The sequence below is a fragment of the Cynara cardunculus genome (genome assembly GCF_001531365.2).
Source record: "Cynara cardunculus var. scolymus isolate 2C chromosome LG 10, CcrdV1, whole genome shotgun sequence".
Classification (NCBI taxonomy): domain Eukaryota; kingdom Viridiplantae; phylum Streptophyta; class Magnoliopsida; order Asterales; family Asteraceae; genus Cynara; species Cynara cardunculus.
In genome coordinates this window covers 21,912,122-21,931,893 of record NC_037537.1, presented here as the reverse complement: position 1 = coordinate 21,931,893, position 19,772 = coordinate 21,912,122, and the positions used below count along the sequence as shown (strand labels likewise).

Below are 19,772 nucleotides of genomic sequence, written 5' to 3'. Positions count from 1 at the left end.
CGAAAGCATCGGGGTTGGAAACGTCTAAAACTATTGTTGTTGATTAATGTATTATCATTTGGTTTGAATATTTTTATTGTAATATCTAAATATTTGATGAACTTGCATATTATCTTGAATAGTCGGTCGTATTTCAAAGGAAAGTTTCCTTTATTTTTATGTGATTTTACATTGTTTAAACACAACCCGATCAACCCGACCAACCCGATCAACCCGAACGGATTGGGTTGGGTTGGGTTGAAAATTTTCAAACCGCCAACATTGGGTTGGGTTACTAAAACGGCTCCAAACCGATCAACCCGGGCCGTGAGCACCCCTACTTACAACTAGAAACGAGCATACGCTCACTTGTACAAACAGGGTGTCTTTACTACTACCCGTTGGATCTAAAAATCTCGAATACCGCCACTTCAGTCAAAAACTGTAATTACTTTCCTAAATTCCAGATTAACAATAACCCGAACTACGGTTTTGAGGTTGTAAATCGATGAAAAAGGTACAAGTTTCCATAGCTTTTGCTTTTGATGCATTAGCCATTCTTGAGTTTGCATGATTTTGTTTCGTTGATTAGATGCAACTTTTCTCATGATACCTTTAAGTTGAAGCAAGAATGGGTTGGTCGGAGAGAGGAGGTTGTACCTTATGATTTGCTTCTTGTACTCTATGCTTGGTGTGTTGTACATTGTACTCCATTGCATCTTTTTGCATAATGAAAAGTGAAAGGCATGGATCCTGTAGGGTCGGGTTTGGTAGCAAACAAATTTTGGCGGGTCACATTTGGTTTTCTTTTTTCACCTTTATAAATAAATAAAAATGGAAAATAAATAAATAAAGATGCAGTCAAGTCAAACAATATGGTCAAGCCCAGAAACATATAAAAAAGACACCTAAAAAAGATATGAGAACGTTTTATTTTCGCATATGTTCATCGAAACAATTACGGATTGTTTGTTTTTTCGTTTTTAGCTTTTAATTATTATTAATGGTTGATTTATTCAGATGTTTTATAGTCCAGACTGTTTGTTTTTATATTATTTTCAGAGTTTCTTGTCAGTTAATATGGTATGATAATAAGTAAGAGGTAAATTAATATCTTAATTATTTTTATTTTTTATTTTCTTTGATTCTCTTTAGCTATTTCTTCTTTTTCCATTACGGACAACACCGTTCTTTCATCACCCATSTGAAATGCATGCCCCCACCTTCTCTCTCTCTCTATATATAGACATGTGTGTGTGTGTGTTTACATATAATTTCTATACGTATAAGTTAGCTTAGAAGATTAATGTGAAACAAAAACTTTTATCAGCGATCCATCATATATCAAAAGTTTCGATTTTTCCACAAACAAACTCAACGACGTCATTCCCGATAGCATCGGAAGTCTGAAAGGTATCCAAAAGTTTCTTACTGTGTTCTATTTGTTGAGCAATTGTTGAGATGAGTTTCAACAATGAAAATTTTATGAAAATGAAGAGAATTTTGCAATGTTTGCACCTGATTTTACAAAAAACAAACTACTTGATTCATTTCAGACTTCAGACATTTGCTAGTTTATAAAAACAATTTTATTGATTCGTATTTTAGGCTTCAACACCATCTCTTATTAATTAGAAGTGAAATAAGATTTCAGAATTCAACGCCTCTTAAAAAACAAACGACACCTTAAAGTATCTCTAATAGATGTGGTATTTTAGAAATATTGAAGATTTGAAGAAAGTTTGTTTCAAAAGTAATGTTACACATTGTTTTGTAAGTATATAATATTTATATACGGCAAATACAATAAATAGACTCACACACCCTCCTCACCTTTGGTGAGGATTGAACCTCTGACTTTCTAGGAAGTCAAAGACTCACATACCGCTAAGTCAAAGTATGTACGATAAAAAATAAAAATTGGGCTATCAAGAAACCTGTGAAAGCCGCTTTTATATAAACTAGAAAGATACTCGCTCAATGTAGCGAAATGTATCTCGATTTTAGTATTTCGTTTTATTCCGTCTCTGTAGATGTTTTAATACAGTTTTGAGAAAGAGATAATGTTTTTATTTTTGAATAAAATATAAATTGAAGATATCATAAATTTTCAAAAATAAATATACCAATATTAGTATGAAATTAACTATATAAAAGTTCTTATTTTTGTGTAATTTTGTTAATTTAATTTTTTATTATAAATTAATTTAAATTTAATAATATAATTTTTTATAAGAATAATAATTTTAGATATAACCACTGTAATTTTTTGTATCCTAATTAAATGCAAACAAAAGTACACTCAACTTGATACATATCTATATTTATACTATATTATAAAATATTTGACAAAAACTCTTAAAATCACTTTTTATACATAAATATTGTCTATTAATGCATGTTATCTAAAAATCAAAATTACAAGTAGATTGTGCGTAAGTACAACTTATTAAAACATAATCAAATAAATGATAAATATTTCATTTTAAATATAAAAAATCTAAAATATAATTAAGATAATCATTGAGTTCTAACAGAATACTTAATTATTATCTTTATAAAATGTTATATTATTAAACCAAAAATAAATTATTTCATTATTAAACTTAAATTAAATTATAATAAAATATAAATTAAAAAAATTACATAAAAATGAGAACTTTTAAATAGTTGATTTGATATTAACATTGATATATATTTTTTTTTCAAATTTTTATGAATTTTCAAATTTATATTTTATTCAAAAATAAAATCATTATTACTTTCTTAAAAACGCATAAAATCGTATTAGAACATCAATATAGACAATGAATAAAATAAAACATTAAAATCGAGATGTATTTTGTTGCATTGCGCGAATATCTTTCTAGTTATATTATAAAACATTTGACAAAAGTTCTTAAAAATCTTATTTTTTTATGCATGAATTACTATTTATTGATGCATATTACTTAAAATTCAAGATTACAAGTAATTTTGCTTAAGTATAACTTATTAAAGCTCTATTTTTAAATTTGTGTAACTAACTGCAGATAAACATAATAAAAAACAGGATAAAAATCCATTTTAAATATAGAAAATCTAAAATATAATTTAGACAATCATTGAGTTCTAACAAAATGTTTAATTATTATCGTTATAAAAAATTATATTATTAATCAAAAATAAATTACTTTGTTATTAAATATAAATTAAATTATAATAAAAAAAATTGAATTAAAGAAGTTACACCAAAACCACATAAAATTTATGTTATTTTCAAATTTATATTTCATTTAAAAATAAAAACATAACGGCTTTCTCAAAACCATATAAAATCGTATTATATCGATAAAGACAAAGAATAAAAACTAAACAATTAAAATTGAGATTTATGTCGCTGTATTACGCGAGTACCCTTCTAGTCATCTTAAATGCAACTTTTTGTAAAATATAAGAAGTTGCTTGATGATATCCAGACTTTGATGACTATAAAAATGATTATAATCAACCATTTGGCCGTATGGAATGTAATGGAAAATCCCTTATATCTTGGTTTGAAGTCATTCGCTGCCAAAACCTTTGTATATATGGAGGTTCACTTGCAATGACTTTAAATCATTCGTGGTCGCTTAGAAGATTAGTCGGTGCATATAAGCTGGTCTAAAAACTCATGATTACCTAAAAATGACTATAATTACAAAAATTTAAAAGACAAAATTATGTAATTTATGATTTTATACTAAAAACTTTAAGCATATTTTTTTTATTAACCTGGATATCCAACACGGTATACGAACTGATTAATCCCAGGACGACCACCTGTTTTGCAGATAGTCCGAAGTCATCGCATTTGAACCTCCGCGCCCACAAGGGGATTTTCATTCCTCTTTGGATTTGAACTTGAGACATCTTGGTACTTTTGACTTTTGAAGTCAAGGTTAAACCAATCAAACATCATCCTTATAGTTAACTTTAAGCATATTTCTGAATAAAACAAACGCAAAATTAGCCTCTCTTTGATTCCTTAATTGTGGATTGTTTTTTTTGTCGTTATGTTACGAGATTTATATAGTTGCAAATATACTTTTTTATGTCATCTCCGTATTTATTTACGAAATAACCCATCAAAATTGTATTTTTATTTATAAAAAGCATATAATATATACTTTTAAAAATCGTATATAATCCCGTGAATGCATACACACAATAGAATTGAGGTGGGTTGAAAAAGCAACAGCACTGGTGCATTTACTCCTAAATCACCGGCAACTAATCACGTATCCACTCACCACTTATTATCTATACGATTTGCGGAGCGATTGGCGGATAGATGATCCCTGCCGTTGATTGATCAGAAATTGGACAATATATTCAATAACCAATCTTACCTAATCCTACCCCATGTGGATGTACCATTACAGCTAATCATAAAACGCCGTCATTTCAGATACACATGAAATTAAGTCCTAATTTTTTGTTCTATGAAAACAACGACTAATTTTTAGAGCGATCACATGATTTGCAGATGATCTGAAGTCATTGTATTTGAACTTTCATTGTAATAAAGAGATTCTTATTCCTTCTTGGAGTTGAATCTGAGACCTCCTGATACTTTTGACATTTGAAGTCAAGCTCAAACAATCAGACAACACATTTGTTTTTAGAAATTATTTAGTTACGTTAACAAATATATATTATTTTAATAATATTTTTTTTACTTTTGAATAAAACAAAATAAGAACATGACATGATGCATATGTAGGGTCGGTTCACGTGAGACCAATCTGTTTTCGTAAAACCCGTGAGACCAATTTTTTACATTTGAAACTTCACAGCAAAACGCTGTGAAAAAAACCCGAACCTTCACAGTAAAAACATTGTGAAGGTTACCTTCACAACATTTTTTCAAGTGTAAAAAAATGGTCTTACGAAAACAGGTTGGTCTCACATAACAGGTTGGTCTCACATGATCCCAATTTGTATATGTATGTAGATTTTTTGTACAGAGCTCTTTGCATATAGGAAGTATAATAATTATTGATGTCGAGATTGACTTCCGACAATAATTAAATAGTCAATACAGGAAGTACATTGAAGATGCTACTCATTTCAACTCTTTCAATCCTCAACCCTATTTAGAGGTGTATCGGCAACAATATGTTACGTTCGACTATGTTTACGTAATTTTAAGCACCGCAATATTTTCAAACATCATGTTTTAACTGTTTAACGTACGCCTTTTTTTGATCCTCTGGTATTTCATATTATCATGTTGGTTTAAGTTTTCGTTTCCGATACACAAAGGGTTGATCAGTCCAACCATTCTTGTTCGATATCCAGACTCCAGTTCATGTTTAGTTTCAAAATTCAGTATTCAAATACAGTTTTTATGAAATACAGAAACTATTTAATTTTTGATTTTATACAGAGATTTTTTAAATATTTATATTAATTACTTAAAAGGAAGCAGGTCAATTGTACTTACACGATTTTCTTAGACAAGATTATATAACAAGTCAAAACGAATAATTTTTATAATAGAGATTAAGTTGACCTATTATCACTTCTTTTTGAATAATTAATGCATTTCATATAAATACAAAAGAAGCCATCTTATCAAGGTTTGAGTTCACGTGAGACTAACCTGTTTTCGTGAGACTATTTTTTTATATTTGAAATTTTACAGCATAACGTTATGAAGTTAAAAAAAAAAAAAGTTGAACCTTCACAACAAAAACACTGTGAAGGTTATCTTCACAGCGTTTTGCTGTGAAGTTTCAAATGTAAAAAAAATAGTCTCACGGGTCTCACGAAAACATGTTGGTCTCACGTGATCCGAAGTCATCTTATTAAGGTAATAATATATTTTTTAAATAAGTATATCTATGATTTTGTGAAATTTGTAGTTTGACATAATTTTTTACCATTAATTTTGTTGGATTTTGATACCACTTTTTGTCAAAACATATTCAATAATTTAATTATATCTAATTTTCATCTAATCAATTTCGGCATAAACTTAATCTGATTGTTGAAAATTTCCGTTATGTATAACATGGAAAAATGATAAGCTCAAAACACAATCGGACTTAAGTTTAAGACCCCATTTTGTATGATTTCCTTAACGAGATTACATGATTAGAACAGATGTTTCCGGATCAGATAAATATCATGATCGGTTTGATCTTTATCTTGTCATATCCAGACCAATCCAAATTTTTCTCGAACCACATTGACCAAATCGACTTTTTCTTGTATTATGTTCTGTAATTTTTTTTGATTTTTATATTTACATTATTAATGTTGAAATAATACATGGGACTCACAAAAAGAGGTTCCTATCGAGCATCTCCATCAGTTATGCTAAAATAGATATTTTGGATATTTAACAACTTTTTTGTTACAACAACTATGCTAAAATAGAGAAAAGAATAAAGAGAAAATGAAACTTTCTAGATTTGGAAAAATATCTAAAAGATTTATACAGGAGAGATAAATAATATTTTAATATTTTAACAACAATAAAAGATATTGAAAATAAATATTTTGAAAAGAGAAATAATATTTTATTAAATATGTTGAATATTTTTAATATTATAGATAATGCTAAAACTGTTAAAGTAGAGTAGCTGTTGGTGATAGATGTAATTTTTCCAGATATTTTGATTTATAATACTATATTTTAGAAAGTAAAAAAAATATATAATATAGTTATTATAGATGTTTCTAGTCACGACCATTATAGAGTTTTATGGTACTTTTTAAATTGTTGAGTTAATAATAATATAACAAAAAATTACAAAAACGAGTTTCTTATAAAAACCCCAACATAAATGTCAACAGTAACCTCCATTGCAGATGTTATGTTGTTTATCATTTACTTACTTCACGTCCTTTCCATATTTGAGATGAAAATTTTCCAGTAGAATTCTTAGAGCATCCACAGTACAGGTTCTTGTTAGGTTTTTTATAAGAACCTTCACTGTGAGACATATGTTCTTGTTCAGTTATAGATTTTAATAAAAACTTGGGTGCTTGAACAAGAACCCTGATTATTATCTATATTCCTTTTTATTATTGTTTTTTTTAAAACCATTTTATTTTTTGTTTTAATTAAATTTATAAACCATATAAGTTAAAATTTATAAAAATATATATAAATTAATTATTATAAAATATATTTATTAACTTTGTTTTTTTTTTTACACTTCACAATATCTTTAAATTTTTTCAAATGCTGCTCAATCTCCTATTTTTAATCATCGTCTTCGATATTAACAAATTAAACTTAATATACAATATGTAAATTAATTGAGATATTTATAATTTCTATAAATATCTCAATTAATTGGGTTGCAAAGGTTGTACAAATGCACAAGGTTGTAAAAGAAATATACCCTATATATATATATATATATATATATATATATACATCAAATTTATATAATAATCTATAAATAAAGTTATATGTTATATATATATCTAATACTATATTATAAAATATTTGACAAAACTTTTAAAAATAATTTTTTATACGTGAAATTTTGTTTATTAATGCATATTACTTAAAATTCAAGATTACAAATAAATAATACATAAGTACAACTTATTAAGGCTCCATACTCGAATTCGTGTAACTAACTACAAATAAAGATAATAAAATATTGGATAAACATTTCATTTTAAATATAAAATTAATATCTAAAATATAATTAGGATAATCATTAWGTWYTAACAAAATACTTAATTATTATCTTTATAAAAAGTTATATTATTAAATCCAAAATAAATTATTTTCTTATTGAACATAAATTAAATAATAATAAAAAAAATTGAATTAAAGAAATTACACAACAAAACAAGAACTTTTAAATAGTTAATTTGTAACTAATATCGAGATATTTTTTTAAAATTTCAAGATATCTTCAAATTTATATTTTATTCAAAAATAAAAAACATTATCGTTTTTCTCAAAATCAAATAAAAACATATTATAACATCGACAAGAAACAAAATAAAACGAAACATTAAAATCAAGATGTATCTCGCTGCATTACGCGAATACACTTCTAGTAACTAAAAAAATGGAAAAGTTATTTTTTTGTAAGAACCTTTGTTATAGAGTTTTATTTTAACTTCTTGATGTATTAATGATGTGACACAAAACTTATAAAAAATGAGGTTCTTGAAACATTCATAATGGTGGAACCTTTGAAAACCTTTATTCCATGTTTTTTTCTCTCACATCCTCGTCATTTCAATTAAACTAGTTGTGTACCCTTGTAATGCGGCGGTAGCCGTGAATTTTAACGATTTTGAAGTTTCACTGGTTTTATTAAAGAAGATTTAACGATGATATAAGTTACACTTGGTCTTTACATATTAATACAACTTGAATAAATAAAAATTATGGTTCCAATTACAATCTATCGATGAAATTTTTTTTATGACAATTTAAGATATAATATATTTAAAATCCAACATATTTAAACGACTCCACAAATGTGTTCGATTTACACCAAGAGCAAAGAATCAAGAGATCGAGAGCGAGACCAAGAGTTATAGAGCAATTGAATGAGAAAACTTTTAATAACTTATGGTGAATATCAGTTTGAATCTCACATTAGGGGATGAGAAGAAGACATATAGATATGAGAGGGTGAAAACATGAGTGAAATGTGTGAAAACATGAGTGAAATGTGTCAAAAGTATCTTGAAAACATGAAAAGAAAAGGTAATAATGTGCATTAATAACTTATACTATATATTATTTTAATTATAAATTAAGATATTTTAAGACAAAATACATAAAGTAATAGTATTTAATGTATTTAATGCTTTACGAGGAATTCAAAAATATGCTTTTTCCCGTTCATTTTCATCCGTTTCCGAAACATATAAAAACAACACCTACCGTTCTTTTTTGGGCTGTTTTGTAAAGTCAAAATAAGAGTAACCAACAAAACAAAATTCATGTCGAACCAAACTGGTCATGCCCAATTCAAACCCTTGCCAAATCCGTGCAAACAACGATATGCTACCATAACCATTGAATATGCTCCATTAGATTCCATTTTTCAAAACCTTTCTATGGAAGAAAGCATGTTTAACTCCGTCTCGATTTCAGTTTCATACCCAGTAATTATTTGAACTCAAACAAAACCTTCACTCATGGAGGTCAGTGTTCTTCAATCCCTAATAATGATCATGGTGGTGATGATTATGAGTGCTTCAGCTCAAATACCCACCACCTTAGATGGCCCATTTAAGCCAGTGACCCGAAAATTCGACCCGTCTCTTCGTTTAGGCAGTGATGACTTGCCCATGAATCATCCCAGGTTAAAGAAGAACGTCACTTCAAATTTCCCTGAACAAATCGCTTTGGCACTTTCCTCTCCAAATTCCATGTGGGTTTCATGGATTACTGGTATGGTTTTCATTCATTTCCAGCAATTTTTGTGTGATCGTTCTGAGATCCATTTTGTTGTTCTTTTAAAGGGGATGCACAGATCGGGAAGAATGTCACGCCACTTGATCCATCTACTGTTGCTAGTGAGGTGTGGTATGGCGATAAAAGTGGGAAATATTCGAAGAAACGAACTGGGGTTTCGATGATTTACAGTCAGTTGTATCCATTTGAGGGACTTCTTAATTACACTTCTGGAATCATTCATCATGTCAAGATTGATGGTAAGAATTCATTGCCATAATTTTTCTCAGCCTCTAATTTCTAATGTAATGCTTGATTTGGTGTTATAGTTATTGATTGTTATTTGATTGATCGAACTTTGCCTAGATTTTTCGTAGATAATCTATGATTTAGGATCGAACACAGTCGTATCTGAATCTGAGCTAAGTAAGCATAAGGGAATGCTGGAAAAGAGTGCAAGAAACAAAGGTTGTAATGAGAAATTTATGGGTTTCTTGCATTTTATTTCGATTGTGAATTTTGATCGAGTGTTAGGAGAAACGAAGATGCTTGATCCATTCGTTTCTTTTAGGTTGCGTTTGGTATTCTTACGCAAGTTGACCGCATGAGAGTCAAATGACGAGAGTGAGGTAGGCGGGTGAAAGAATTTTGGAAGGTTTTAAAGTTTTAGTTTGATATAGGTAGTTTTGTTTTATCTCAATTCCCCATTTTTTTGTTCCTCCTACTTTGATTGGACACTCAGGGGCTATGTGGTTGGTTTTCCATTAAGTTCTATATGGATAAAGCTGTCTATGTGAATTAATCTGTCTATATATTGAGAAGGTTTTGGTTTGAGAGGGTTTTTTCATTGGAAGGAGCAATATTTTTTATGGGGAGGGACAGGTTTGGAAAAAACTTGGTTTTCTGCATAAAGCTCCCCTCCCTAGAAAGCTTACTGAATAAGCCACTTTCTATATCATTAAGCCACTGCCAAAGAGTCATGTATAGCTGACCAAATTAGCTGCTAACAATCATGCCCTCAGTCATGCCCTGTCTGGTCTAATTGTCCAATGTTAAGAGAAATGAATATGTTTGATCCATTTCAATTCTATTAAGGGTGTGTTTGATATGCGGACATGACTGAACGGGACTGTACCGGACCAGAGTAAGGTAGACGGGTAAAAGAGTATTGGAAGGTTTTACTATAACATCGATAGTTTAGTAATTTACTAATTTACGTATCTTGTCTCATCTTCCTGATTTTTGTTCCACCTATTTGGGTGGGACAAAATAACTGCATTTTTGTCCCACTCAGTCCTGTCCCTTCTTGTCTACCGAACGCACACACCCTTAGGCTACCGAAAGTTTACTTGCATTCTTGAGCTCCATTTAGATGACTGAAAATGGAGGAAAATGATGCAAGTGAATGGAATCTAAGATTTTAATTTATGTAATGTAGGTCTTGAACCTGGTTTGACATATTACTACAAATGCGGAGACAGTTCTATTGGAGCAATGAGTGACGAGCGTTTTTTTGAAACCTTACCGTTGCCCAGCCCAAACACATACCCTCGTAGAATTGCGGTTGTTGGGGACCTTGGCCTCACGGCAAATACGACAACCACTATTGACCATCTCATCAAAAACGATCCCTCTCTTGTTCTAATGGTGGGAGACCTAAGTTATGCCAATCAGTATGTTACAACCGGGGGCAAAGGGGCACCCTGCTTCTCTTGTGCATTCCCGGATGCCCCCATTCGTGAAACATATCAACCCCGTTGGGATGGATGGGGAAGGTAAAAGTCTTGGACTATGTTTGGAAACCATAAACTGGCTTTTTTTTAGCTTACTGAAAAGTCCCGTTTAGTTTGTCATAAGTTAGCTTATAAACTAGCTTTTGAGACTCTACTTTTGGGCTATATAGCTCAATGACCTTCTCCAGAAGCTCGTTTCGCAAGCTACAGACGAAGGTCATTGAGTTAAATATTTTTAGAAGGTCATGCTTCTATTGAAAAATTTTGTGGTCATTTATCTAATGGACACTGCTACTTCAAGTAGTGTTTCAATAAGCTATAGGGACTTTTTTTCCGATTATGCCCTTTATATTTTTTTCAATTAAGTTCTTAAACTGGCCTTTTAGATCATTTTACATTGTCATCAAACTTATAAGCTCATTTTTGCCAAACATGACTAGTTTATCGGTTGGCTTATTAACGAAGAACTAGTTTTCAGCTAAAAGCTAGCTTATCAGGTAGTTTGCCAAACATAACATTGATCTGTAAAAAAAAAAATTGGAAGCCTTGCACTCGATGAATATAACGAGCATTGAATGATATGATTCGATAAAGTTACAAGAATGTGATATTTTTACACAAATTTTGTATCTGAAGTCCAGGTTCATGGAGCCCTTGATCTCTAGAGTACCAATGATGGTCGTTGAAGGAAACCATGAGATCGAGCCACAAGCTGATGGAGTCACTTTTGAATCATATCTAAAAAGATTTGCAGTCCCCTCGAATGAGTCTGGCTCTAACAGCAATTTCTACTACTCGGTTGATGCGGGAGGCGTGCATTTCATCATGTTAGGAGCATATATTGACTACAATAGGACGGGTAATTATGTTTTATCTTAACCAGCTTTTCAGAACTTCATTATATCTCTCTATCTCTCTTCGTTACCCCAGTCAGGGGTCTTCACGGAAATAACCGCTCTACTCTTTGAGGTAGAAGTCAGGTTTGCGTACATCTTACCCTCTCCAGGCTCCATCTCCAAGTGGGGTATAGCGGGTGTGTTTGGTTTGGTTTTAATTAGGGGTCTTCACGTAAAAAACTGCTCTACTCTTTGAGGTAGACTTCAGGTCTGTGTACGTCTTACCCTCCCCGGGCTCCACCTGTACATGGGATATAATAGGTTAGTTTGGTTTGGTTTGTTTTAATTGATAGAAATATATGATCTTTTTGCAGGTGCACAGTATTCTTGGCTTCAAAAGGACCTAAGCCAATTAGACCGAAGCGTGACCCCTTGGTTAGTAGCTGCGTGGCATTCTCCTTGGTATAACAGCTACTCATCACATTATCAGGAATTCGAGTGTATGAGGCTCGAGATGGAAGAACTTCTATATCACTATCGTGTTGACATCGTGTTCTCTGGTCATGTAAGCTTTAAAAAAAAAACCCATCTCTATTTTTCAAAATCTTGCATTTGATTCGCATGTTAGGGGTCTTCATAGAAATAGCCGTTGTACTCTCTGGGTAGAGGTCAGGTCTGCGTAGAACGTACCCCCAAGACCCCACCTCCGGGTGGCATAAACTGCTCTCGTTCGGTTTAGTTGGTCTTATTATCATTAGTGATTGCAATCTTTGTGTATTTCAGGTGCACGCCTATGAGCGGATGAATAGAGTGTATAATTACAGTTTAGAACCTTGTGGGCCCGTATATATAACCATTGGAGATGGCGGTAACATTGAGAAAGTTGATGTCGATCACGCAGATGAACCAGGAAAGTGTCCTTCACCGGGTGATAACATACCTGAATTTGGAGGGGTATGTCATACAAATTTTTCATCTGGTCCTGCAAAGGGACGGTTTTGTTGGGATAAACAACCCGAATGGAGTGCTTATAGAGAAAGCAGCTTTGGACATGGCATTCTTGCGGTAAGAAAAAAGGGAAATCGTTAAAAACCCATGCTTTTACATCGAGGGTGGTGTAGTACTGTTGGTTCTGAGGTGATATACTTGCACAAATAAACGGCGTTTTAAGTCTGTCCGCCGTAGTGTGGGAGTTATAATTGCTCTACAGATAGGTCCTTTTGGGCACGGGCTCTTAAGTCAGACCGTTTTGTACCTAATTTGCCTCTCACATGATGATTTTGGGACTCTCTGGTTTCTTAAGCCAGTTACGTAACGGACCACTGTGTACCTGATTCACACACCCAAGAATTGGGTGAGAAGTCTGTGCCCGTGTGTACTTGGCCAATTTGAGTTGGTACACCGGGGTTGGGCTCATGCACACAACAATCGAGTGTGTGGCTCTACACCCATGTGGTACCTGGCCCGTTTGAAACAGGGTTGGGCTCATAAGCACAAGAACCAGGTAAGAGACCCTGCACCCATGTGGTACTTGGCCCACTTTTGGCCAATTCAATGTCTTGAAATCATCTCTTTTGAGTAGAGATCAGGGCTGCGTACATTTTACCCCTTCCAGACCCCGCCTACGGATATTGGGATCGTTTCGTTTCGTTTGGTTTAATGTCTCGATATTCTAAAAAACCGATCTATAAACAACATTTTCTTGAATCCAGCTTTAATCTACATATTCTTTGTTGGGTATTTGTTTCTTGTTTCATTTGTTATGCTTAACTCCCTAAAGAGCCTACCAACTCCTTAAAAAACTCGTCTTGTAGGCTACATTTGAATAGTCAGACGTTTTGCAGGTCGTGAATTCCACATATGCACTATGGACGTGGCATAGAAACCAGGATATCTACAAAGCAAACAGCACCGGCGATCAAATCTACATTGTTCGCCAACCTGAATTGTGTTCAGTTTCTACACAGGTAATCCTCAACCTTACCAATGGGCCATTGGCCCAACAGTATCCACATTACCGATAGATCCCAGCCTTCTTAGAGGTTCAGGGTTCAAACCTCATCAAAGTTCAGAACTGTATATAACAGTACGAGTTTTGCCATATTTATAAATATTACATACTTGAACCTTGTTCTTGGTCGTAAAACTTTAACTACGCTTGAATGATGTTCGTAGCAGCATAGTCAAACGAGGCCATCGGCTGCAACGGGATTCGGAGTTCGTGTTTCGTCCTCTTGTGTCTTGATCTATCTGATTGCCTTTACATGGCTTCATCTTCTGTAACCATTGTTCCACAATTGCTTATTGTAAGAGCCATAACTTTGCCATATTTTACAGAATGTAAATGAAACCAACTCTCTTGATCTATCTGATTGCCTTTACATGGCTTCATCTTTCAGGAACATATTTTTTTTTTTCTTATGATTGAACCATGGAGCGGTAGCCCATGCTACCCTATTGGTCAATGTAGGTCCGTCCCTGATTCTTATTTTGAAAAATCGACTTTTCGAACTCTATTTTTGAAAGTGGTATTGGTAATCTAAAAAATTGTGTTAACAAATTTTCTATTTAAACGATTGGGATTTTGAAAGTTGATTCAAAAAGTGGAGATTTTGAAATTCGATTTTTCAAAAGACGAATGAGTGAGTTAAAAGTAGGGATGGTGATTTCCCCCGACCCAGTGGGAAACCCGACTCACTCGACCCGAACAGGGATGGGGATTCCCTGCTAAAACGAGTCCCGGGAATCCCCCGTAGACTCAAACCGGGGTTGGGGCCGGGTAGCGTATCCCCTGCCCCGTCCTGTACCCGGTATATAATTTTATTAATATATTTTATATAATATATGTATATATATGTGTGTGTGTATATATATCTATATATATTATTTTCTAAAATTAGGTTTTGACCCGGAACGAAGATCGGGGTTTGACCAGAAAATAAACCGAGGACGGAATATTAATCCTTGTACCTGCCAGGGTCGGGGCCGGGGATTAAAAAACTCTGTCCTATCTCTTTCCCATTGTCATGCCTGGTGCAAAGTTGGTTCAATTTATGCAATGTCTTTTTCTTTTTAATGAATATAAGTTAGGGATTTGTATGTTTTAAATATATTAGTAGTGTATTTGCACAATGTCACATAATATATCTCGATTTTAATGTTTCATTTTATTATTTCTTGTTTAATTATAATACGATTTTATGTGATTTGGAGAAAACGATAATATTTTTATGTTTGAATAAATTATAAAATCGAAGACCACATAAAAATTTAAAAAATGTATACCGATATTAATATTTTAAAAGTTCTTGTTTTTTTATATAATTTGCTTAACTCAATTTTTTTATTATGATTTAATTTAGGTTTAATAACAATGCAATTTATTTTAGGTCTAATAATGTAGTGATTTTTACAAAGATAATAATTAAGTATTATGTTATAACTCGATGATTATCCTAATTATATTTCAGATTCTTTATATTTAAAATGAACGGTTTATTTTGTATTTGATTATGTTGATTTGTTAGTTATATGAATTCAAAATGCAACTTTAAAAAATTATACTCATGCACCATTTACTTGTAATCTTAAATTTTAAGTAATATGCATCAACAAACAATGCTTGATGAGTTGATGCATAGAAATGATGAGTTTATATTAAATGTTTATAATGTAGTATAGATATGATGGTGAACTCAAAACTCATAAAATCAAAGTCATATTTAGAAATCCCTGTCTCTAGAGAAGAAGGTAAGCTTTCAAGTCGTAGCTTGCTGGGTTTTCCTTCATCCAATCAAAAAAGAAAGAGAACGAAACCTGGCGAAAAAGAAATGAACACGTTGCGGAGGAACGACGCTTCGTCTTTGTTTTTCTTCAAAGCCCAAATCCGCTCTCGCTCGCTGCTACTTAATGAGGTCTTGGATGATTTCTCTTCCTTTAGCTACTCAGATGTTCAGGTTCAGGTCGCTAAGTTTGAAAAGTCCAAAAAACACAGACTATCCATAGAGCTTGGATACGGTTCCCAATCGGAGATGCATGGATAAAAGACAGTACCTCCCCATGGCATTTTGCGTTTGAAATTGTCCTTCCCTCTCAATACTCGGGCATCCGTCCAATGCGTGTTTTTCGATTTTGTACCCACGGAGCAGTACACTGAACACCAACCCAATTGAGACGAAAAAATGAATGCAACTACATCAACAGCCTTGATTCTTGACGTGAACGACCGCTTTGTTGGAACTAATTCATAGGCGCTTGAAATTCGTTATAGAACTAACACTATATAAACAAATATAACAAGTGTGCAATACGTATCATCAACCAACGGAAAAACGTAGTCACAGACTGTGCTACAATGCATCCCGAAAAGGGGGGGAGCTCATTTTCAATCTCATTCATACCATGTCTACTTCTTTACTATGGATCAGGTCTTTAGAGGCCAAAGTCGATGAATCGGTTAACATGAGATATATTAGAGAATGGTTAAATGCTTCTTTGGAAATAACTCTTTACTAACTGCTTCAAATTTCGATTAGGACAGCAGTTAGCAGCTCCCTCTTATACAATTCTCTCAAACAGACCATATATGATTCATTTTCATAACCTATTCGTCGTTTTCTAGCTCTAATAGCTTATTCAAAAAGTCATTTTACAGTGTAAGACTATTACTAAGACTAGTTTCAGGTTCAATTCAGGAGATGCCTCTTTACACTGATATCTTTTAAGGGAGGTTTCGTGTGAGGCCATGAAACTGCGGTAATCAAATTTTTACCCAAATTTTAAGAAAATCTAAACAAAATTACTATTTATCATTTTTATCCTTACAAATATTAACATCCACGTCTTTTTATTTTTAATGTGTAATTTAATTATAAATAAATAAAAATATATTTTATTTCAAAACATCTTTTATCAATAAAATCTAAGATCATCTATACTAGATTCTCTAAAATGAAGATTTTGATGAATTTTATTTCAACAGATTCTTTAAAACCTTCTCCAAAATGGAGAAAGTGTAGAGAGAAATACTCAAGGAATGTAGATAGAGAAAAATAGATTGAACGATGAACAATTCATGAAGAAAAAAATGAAATGATTGAGACATAGAAAAGAATTAGGAAAAACGAAAAGATGGTGTTAAATACAAACATAAATAAATAATAAATGTTATAAAAATTAAAATATGAAATTAAGAAAAATTATTAAAAAAAAGTTGAATATGAAAAAAATAAATGAGTTTTCTAACTTTTAGGAAAATCCAAATCATTAACCTTGGTGGGAGATGAGAAGTTTTAAATCTAATAATTACCTAAAACTTATATTATTTGAAAGTACGATATCTATTTTTAAAATATTAAAATAAAAAATTTAAAAGTATATTATTTAAAATAGAAATCAAACTGAAGTAGGTTATTTTTTATATAATTTATCCTATAAATCTGTACACACCAATTGTGATTAGTTAGTTTATGTTACGACAGAAAAGATGGCATTATACTGTTTTCATGAAATCTGTAAAATTACATTTTCACATTTGAAATTTTACAATAAAAATACTGTAAAAATAACATTCACAAAGTTTTTGCCGTAAAAATTCAGAGTTTTTTTTTTATCTTTAACATATTTTATTATAAAGTTTTAAGTGTAAATATAAACCCAACCCATTAATTTATCGAAACGGAATTTGTTAAGAAAAAAAATTATTTTGGGAGGAACGTTTGTCTTTTTGGAACTATCTGAATCTGTCAAGTCACATGTTAAGTAGACCATCTCTGTCCACTTGCCGTCCCGCACTTCTCTTCTCACCTGTCACCTCTCAACTCTCTACACTTGATTCCGATCACCGGAGATCGGGAAATATGGAGTACAAGAACCTAGGTCGGTCAGGATTGAAGGTATCACAGCTATCTTACGGTGCATGGATCAGTTTCGGCAACCAATTAGACGTCAAAGAAGCCAAAACCCTCCTCCAGTGTTGCCGTGACAATGGCGTCAATTTCTTCGACAACGCAGAGGTTTACGCTAATGGCCGCGCTGAAGAAATCATGGGACAAGCCATCCGAGAGCTCGGCTGGAAACGATCTGATATCGTTCTGTCTACCAAGCTGTTTTGGGGAGGGCCTGGACCCAACGATAAGGGTTTATCCAGGAAGCATATTGTTGAAGGCACTAAAGCTTCGTTGAAACGATTGGATACCGATTATGTTGATTTGATTTATTGTCACCGGCCGGATTTGTGCACGCCGATTGAGGAAACAGTTAGGGCTATGAATTATGTGATTGATAATGGTTGGGCGTTTTATTGGGGAACGAGTGAGTGGTCGGCACAGCAGATTACGGAGGCTTGGGGGATTGCGAATCGGTTGGATCTCGTCGGCCCTATAGTCGAACAGCCGGAGTATAATATGTTCGCAAGGCATAAGGTATGTTGTATCGAATCCTAATCGATTTCAGTTTTGAGTTCTATGATTAAATTACAAAATCGAATCGGTTAAGACCTTATTGCAATTCGTAATCGTTCGTTGAGGGGTGTTTGGGATTGCTTATAAAAACAACATATTGGCTTATTCCGGTGTGCCAACGGTAATAACCACTTTTGAGTATTTAGATAAACAACTTATGCCGGTGTCAAAACGGTAATAAAGAGTTTTTGAAGAAGTTAAATAATAAGTTGATAACTGTATTTATAGAAAAACATAAGTTGTTTCAAATAAGCAATCCCATTATCCCAAACACCCCCTTAACTAAAATACAAAATGGTTATTAGTTTGCATCAAAACTACAGTTTCCATGGTCATAAAACTAATTCACTCAACCATCTGATTGGTTTGAGGTTGAGCTCAAAAGGTCAAAAGTGTCGGAATGTTCCCGGTTCAAATTTAAGAAGGAATAAAAATTCTCTTTGTGGTCACAGATGTTCAAATGCGATGACTCTGTGCTACTCGTAAAGCAAGTGATTGTTCTGGGATTAGTTCGCTTGTATAACGGGTTGGATATTTAACCAAAGTAGCCAAGATTTTGCAAATGCTTATTTCATAAGTTTCGTAACTTGCGAAATATACTTTATTATGGACACAAGTGGTTTGGAGCCGGAAGTGGCATCGGCTGCCTCTCAAACTTCAAAAATAAAATTTCATATAGTCCCAAACCTCAATTACACTATTTTAAAGGCACCCTCAGTTAAAATTTCTGGCTTTGTCCCTGATTATAAATAAACTATGATCCCCAAAGGACGTCGTTTTGCAATTCTTTGCGTTGTTAGATGGACATTTGCTAAAACTTGGCTATTTTAATCGAACATAAAAAACGTAAGCGAAAAAGTAAAAATATTGTCCAAAATAACTAGTTTGGTCGATTTCTTTTGTTTTTTCTACCACAAAACTTTATTCGAAATAGAAATTGAATGTATTTTTATTTTATATAAAATTTATCTGAAAAAATAGTTGAGATTAAATTTATTAAATAATCTAATAATATAATTAATATTTAGATCTTTTGACTCTTGAAACAAAGTTAAATGCATGAAATAGTAACCTACTTTCATAAAATTTCTTATTATAGCATTCTACTTTTGTTTTTCTTTATTATAGCAATGTACTTTCAAATTATTTTTTATTAAGGCATTGTACTTTAAAAAATCTACCCATAATAACAATGGGTAACCTGTTACCTTTTAAACCGGTTAACCCTTTGACTTTTTTGTTTGTGTGGCTTTAATGAGGTGATGTGGATGACACATCATTTTGATGACTTAACTAAAATTAAAATTAAAATCTATTTCAAATTATTATTAGTGATTTTCATTTTTCATTG

The 19,772-nt window shown here is 32.2% G+C and overlaps 2 protein-coding genes across 3 annotated transcripts in view; both read left to right on the top strand.

Moving 5' to 3' along the window:
• The first annotated feature begins 9,061 nt into the window (after window positions 1-9,061).
• LOC112519378 (purple acid phosphatase 23) lies at window positions 9,062-14,259 on the top strand. 2 transcript variants are annotated; one of them, XM_025127458.1, is made up of 8 exons: window positions 9,062-9,388; window positions 9,460-9,651; window positions 10,830-11,166; window positions 11,766-11,983; window positions 12,335-12,525; window positions 12,744-13,025; window positions 13,805-13,927; window positions 14,139-14,259. In XM_025127458.1, exons 1-8 carry the CDS (start codon window positions 9,133-9,135, stop codon window positions 14,241-14,243), a joined length of 1,704 nt encoding a protein of 567 aa, XP_024983226.1. In that variant the 5' UTR covers window positions 9,062-9,132; the 3' UTR covers window positions 14,244-14,259. The 2 variants fall into 2 exon arrangements, with proteins under 2 accessions (XP_024983226.1, XP_024983225.1); XM_025127457.1 differs by having other exon boundaries at window positions 14,136-14,259.
• A 3,500-nt stretch (window positions 14,260-17,759) lies between these two features.
• The window catches only part of LOC112519379 (probable voltage-gated potassium channel subunit beta), a 7,397-nt gene continuing 5,384 nt past the window's right edge, over window positions 17,760-19,772 (top strand). Inside the window, exon 1 of the mRNA XM_025127459.1 lies at window positions 17,760-18,382. Within this exon, the coding sequence (XP_024983227.1) occupies window positions 17,819-18,382 (564 nt within the window). The 5' untranslated portion in view covers window positions 17,760-17,818. The remainder of the gene's footprint in view (window positions 18,383-19,772) is intronic.